This window comes from Achroia grisella, unplaced genomic scaffold (genome assembly GCF_030625045.1).
Source record: "Achroia grisella isolate CSIRO2021 unplaced genomic scaffold, CSIRO_AGI_Agris_v1 utg808, whole genome shotgun sequence".
Lineage (NCBI taxonomy): Eukaryota > Metazoa > Arthropoda > Insecta > Lepidoptera > Pyralidae > Achroia > Achroia grisella.
In genome coordinates, this window is record NW_026713029.1 from 1,241,486 (window position 1) to 1,247,485 (window position 6,000).

The following is a 6,000-nucleotide window of genomic DNA, read 5'->3' on the forward strand; positions in this document are numbered from 1 at the left end:
TAATGAGTATTACGCGTTTAGTACCATTAGTACAAACTATTCCTGGCCAATCTTCATGATTGAGTTTCCATGATTATATTAATTCTGAAGACTCTTGCTGTAATCAATGGTCGCCCTCTGAATACGCATCCGGAAGCTAGCATTCTTCTCTTCTTCTGCATTTTTTCCCATTCATTAATATTTGAATGAAATATTGACAAATTCGTCTACAAATATCAGTGTCTCGTCACCCTTATCAAATAACGAGGCCAAGACGCCTGAATAATTGTGCCTATGACTTTATTTCTAGCTACGTACATATTTATCAGCAGTTGATTTTCATCGGAGTTAGTTTCTGTGTCGCCACCAGAGGAACTACGATCTGATTTTATTCTCTTTACAGTGTCTTCATTATATTAGCGCAAATAAGTTGAAATTAAGTATATACTACCACTATATTATGTACTACTTGATGGTTTTCTTTATATTAAACAATTATGGCTGTATTGTTATAAGTCCATAACTACATTAAAATGAACGTGAAAAAGTATAAAAACTAATATGACATTGACAGCTTTGTAAATACTGTCAATCGAATTGTCAGGAATAAATTGAATGTCAAATATATGATAATAATAAAGTCACAATCACTTCAATAACAAGTATAAAAATCCTTAATTTACACAATTAATTCATAGTTTTTAGTTATATGTCGTAATAATCAAGTATGGCACAAAACGAAGCAGGACAATCCACAGATGAGGAGCCGCTGAAGCGTTTGTTTGATGATGCCATGAAACTGTACGATAGCATAGAAAATGGTAATGAAGCGACCAACAGCGATCCGGTACAGGTATGAATGTTTGTTTTTAGAGATTAGTGGTATATATGATATGGTATACATACCGAAATAGCTGTGAATATGGATGAATGGAAGAAAAAAACATGTTACGTCGACCCCAAATGAATGGGATAAAGAAGAAGCATATAATGATGGTAAATATATCCGCTTCCATACCTGTGGTATATGAAATGGGCTTTTATTGCGCTGATGTGCCACCATGACGTTGATACTGCGCCTTCCGTTGCGATAATAGTTTTTTCTTTCTCGAAAAATCACTTAGATATTTAGAGGTACTTGTTAATGAAGTGTGCACGGTTTTGCTCAATTGATAATGGAATGGGATAGCATTGGAGATTGATAAAATGGTCATGAGCTCATGTGTGGCATAGTAAAATCAGAATTAAACATAATTGTTTCCAGAGGAACTGCATGGAGTTCAACCTGCAAGTACTGGTTCCTATTACTCACAATCCCCTCCTTATGGTATTTATATATCTAGAACTTGTTATGCAGTGTAGTAAAGACTGAATACAGTCAAAATTATGTATATAAAAAAAAATAGTATGCCAAAGTTTTTAAAGTTTAACTAAGCAATTAATTTCTGAATGCAGGGTGCATTCAGAAATTAATTATTTTAATTATTATAATAGTTATAATTAAAAAGTTTGACAGGTTCAAACAGTTTGTATATTCCTATACAAACTGTTTGTACCTGTCAAACAGGGTGCATATAATTATTATTTTTACTATTTTCCATGCAATTTCTTCATATTTTCTCAGTAGTCAAAACCTTCCTACTTCCTTGGCATTCTACAATATTTAAAAACCTGGGAATGGCTGGACCAGTATGGCCAATTTTAGTTTTGAAATATTTGTCTTACTATTGAATAGTAGTAAGATTGAATTCATTATATTATATCTTTTCAGATGAGCATAAAAGCAGCTATTTCCAAATTTGAGAAGGCCACCAACATGGTGTCCATGCTAGGCATGTTCAGCAGAAATGAGAGCCTTGAGGAGTTGCCAACGGAGACACTACAGTACCTCTTATTGCCCGTACTTTTAGGCACACTGAGTTTGAAGTTATCTGGCCAACCACGAAAAGAAGTTATTAATGTAGCCGAAATTTACTTCAGGTTAGTCTACTATTTATTATCTAAAGATTTCTATATATTGCACAATATTTACAGGTTTATTTTCAAAATAAATAATATAATATACTATTTATATGCAGTCTTTTTTAAGTGAGATTCTTCTCATGTGCTCCCATATAAATTTGATCAAGATTTTTAAGTTTTCTTTAATAATGTGAAAGCATTTTCTTGGCTTCAACATAGTGTTCATGAATAAAGTCAATTTATAAAACTATTAGACTTGAGAACACAATTTTATCATTGTTATGACATATACGTCATATAGACAAACCTTTAATTTCCATTAAAGGACAGATGCATAAGGTACAGTAATATAAGAGAGATGCAATGTAAATACACCACTGCAATGGTCAGTTAACAATATACAATATAAGTACAAACAACGGATTAGAGGTCAAATTGTGTGTGCATGCCACATATAAAAAGAATAGCTCATTATCCCAAAAATAATGATATCAAGTTTTTACCTTATGTTTGTTTCTATGCATGCCATAAATACTAAAAGTATACATACTTTTTATTTCCAGAGACTTCCTCCAGAGGTGTAAAGATTATGGTGTAACAGATGTAGAGGTACCACAGACTAGTGACAATAGTCAGGGCACAGTATCCAGGCCACAGACTGAACAAGCCAAGATTGCGAGCATGGTCAGTACATTACAAATAAAATAGACTCCCATTTTTATTCACATATTTATACAATAATTTACAAAGTTTCACAATATCATCAATCATATTGATGATGATGATGACAAAGTTGTAGAATACAGTTGATCCAACTCCAGATAAGCTAACCTGTGTTGTGGTTGTTGGTATCCCTAAAAAAATATTTGGAATTCTTATACATAATGAGTTGCTTTTATATATTTAATATGCTGTAATAGAAACTACTTTTGGGGGGTTATTGTCAGGTGCTAAGACCTATAACACTGTGACCTGTACAGATATTGGGCTCGCCCTACTAGTAGGTCTACTAAATTCTGTCTGTCTAATACCTTCAGTTTTCATTTTTGTTCATCAAGAAATAAACATTGTTCCATTTGCTTTTACATTACATCATCATAACATTTAAAACTTATTAGTTTAGTGCTTTTGGTGTAATAATGAAACCTATAGCAACAAATAGACGGTTAAGACAAGGAGTTGGTCTTCAGCGGTTCCATAAGTCCTTCCGTATGCTTGAAGTGTCATCTGCGGCCAGCAACATTAGAATAGTTCTAAAAATATCTTATCATAGATGGCCATAGAAATGCTTACCTTATGCTTAAGCTGTTACTGCAGCATCAAGGATATTACATGAGTATCCCCAAGTATTCATAATTTTCAATTTCTGTTTGCTTCATAAAATAAATCTTTCTTATTATTTAAAATAAATAAATAATTCTAATTAATCAATATTTTTTTTTTATTTGCTCTATTAACCTTAACAGTTTGCTAACCATACAGAAATCAGCTGCTCTATAAGTCCATTTGCTTTGGAGTGACATCTGCACTCGCCTATCGTTCGGTGTAAAGGCCCGATGCGGCCAATAACATAGTAGTAGCTCGAAAAAAATCTTAAGATTAATCAACCATCGAAATTCTTATCTTAAAAGCACAATTCAACTGCAACATCCAGGAGTATCTCTAAGCATTAAGATTTCCATATCTCCTTATCTCCTCTAAATAATCAACATAAGTTACTTTAATTCTTCTACTTACCTTAAGCTTGTCAACCATTTGGAAATCAGCTGCTTATGCTGCTTAAGCTGCTCAGGTTGTTACAAAATCAAAGATGTAATAGCTAGTATTGTGTAAAGTCTTATTACACCTCATACAAAACTGCATGCTGTAGACTCTAATAATTGTATTTGCTAAATTTTTCCATTTCAGGTATTCACAAGAGAAGCAAAAATCAAAAGGTACAAGGAACAGAAAGAGTTAAAAGAAAAGTTGAGCACATTATCAAAGTCAATGTCCTCTCCCAATGTGGATGATGAGACCAAGCGGGAGTACTTCACAACTCTACTACTCAATTATGTCAATCAGGCAATGGAAGAGTTAAGCAGTATCGAGCAGGAGAAACCTATACTTGAGTATATGGCGAAACATGCTGGAGGTTCGTTAATTTTAATATTGTAAGAGAGAGAGATATATATATAGTAAGTACCTACATCATGAGACTCATCTAACGTATAGCTCATGTGCGTCGCGCGCTATCCGCGACCGACCAATTCTCGACCAGACTCGTAAATGTATGTAACATTTATGATAAATGAAATCTACCATCCGTTCTGGAAGTACTTGGAAGAGTACTCTGGAGCCTTGAAAAAATGACTAAAAACTCCATTCTTTTCAAATAATAGTATCTCAGGATAATTCACAAGGCGCCATCAACTCCAAAGCGTATTAAGGGTAATAGACTACTGATTTAAATACATATTTTTTTTTTATTGTAAATACATTGTGTACATAGAAAACACCCAGATCAATACAAACAATCATGAATACAAATGTTTGTATTGTTGAAGGAATCGAACCCGCAATCATGTGTCGCGGTGTGAGGCCACTGAGGCCGTTATACACCTGTGAAAGAGTATTAATTGAAACCTGCTTCTCTTTATTTAAATAAACATTTATTCACAAGTTTCTTGCGCATTCTTCTTGTGATGCGTCAGCGTACCATATTACCTACTGTTAGAATAAAAAATATGACTATTCAAAAGTGTTTATATTTATTTTATTTGGATAAAGATTATTTTTATTTCTATTTCCTAACAAAATAACGTCGCTAAAATGAAGCATACGTTTTTTACAGAGGCAAAGCCAACGAAAGACAAACCTCGAGCGCCTCCATTAAAACCTGTCATAATCACTCGCGATGCGATACAGAAAGCAGTGTACGGAGCCGGCTACCCGTCGTTGCCCACCATGACGGTGGAGGAGTTCTATGACCAGAGAGTTAGGGACGGCGTGTTTCCTGGGAACGGTACTAATATACCGCACACAACTATACAGACTGCTGAAACGGATCCAGATGACGCAGAGAAAATTCAAAAAGTAAGAATTTGTAGCGGTTGTCACCTCATCACTGTAGCGTTATGTATGATGTGATGAGGTGTCGCCACTTAATAGATTGTAGTACCTAACTAGTGAGTATACAGTTCATAATTGAACAAATGGACAGAAATATTAAGTGTAGGCATAAATTTAATGATAGCAAAATGTCGCTAAATTGGATATTATGACCTTGCAACCTATAGTGACGACAAACCAAGTTTTTTACTTAAGAAACATATGCTCCCTAATTCAAATATTAGTAAAATCCAATTCTCTAGAGGAGAAGAAGTCACTTAGGGACACTGCATCTCAATTCACACAAGTAAATAAATATTTTTTCAGGAGCTTCTAGAAGATGATGACGACCCTGAAGAGTTACAGAGGAAGCGCAACATGGACGAGTACAAGGACGATCACCGTCGCGGCTGGGGGAATAGATACAACAGGAGTTAACAATCATGCCCCAAATATAAAACATATTTGGTGCAATGCAGAAACTACACAGGATCCTTGATGAATTTTGACAAGTTTAAACTATTATTTAACAAATTTAAACATGTTTTGATGAAATTTTCTGTATATTCAGAAATATCGTAAAGTGGTTTTTCAACCACCTTATTACATTAGTTATATCTGAAAATGACTCACCAAGAAAAACGAATTTTGACAAGTTTAAACTTTAACGTTAAAATTAAACGTCTCGTCAACCCTTTTCAGCGATTAGTAAAAACAAACAGACAGAAATACAGACAAAAAAATATTTTATTTAAATACTGTGTATACTTTATTATGAAATTAGTGAAAAACTGTTAATATGAAGCTGTAAAGAGACACTTTAATTTTATTTGTTGATATAGATTTTTAAATTTCTAGTTTTTTTAAATCATTCATTAATACTGCCACTGGGTTTTCACTTGGATTTTAACCCTTTTCGACTAACCCTGGACAGAACAAAATTTTTATAACTGACTTATACAAACGTGT

General features: G+C 33.7%; 1 protein-coding gene across 1 annotated transcript; it reads left to right on the forward strand.

The window, feature by feature from the left end:
• Positions 1-595: 595 nt before the first annotated feature.
• Positions 596-5,515, forward strand: LOC131851852 (immunoglobulin-binding protein 1). Its single transcript, XM_059202416.1, has 6 exons — positions 596-832; positions 1,751-1,959; positions 2,505-2,625; positions 3,850-4,075; positions 4,775-5,016; positions 5,359-5,515. The coding sequence occupies exons 1-6, from the start codon at positions 707-709 to the stop codon at positions 5,467-5,469; spliced, it is 1,035 nt and encodes a 344-aa protein (XP_059058399.1). The 5' UTR covers positions 596-706; the 3' UTR covers positions 5,470-5,515.
• Positions 5,516-6,000: the final 485 nt, after the last annotated feature.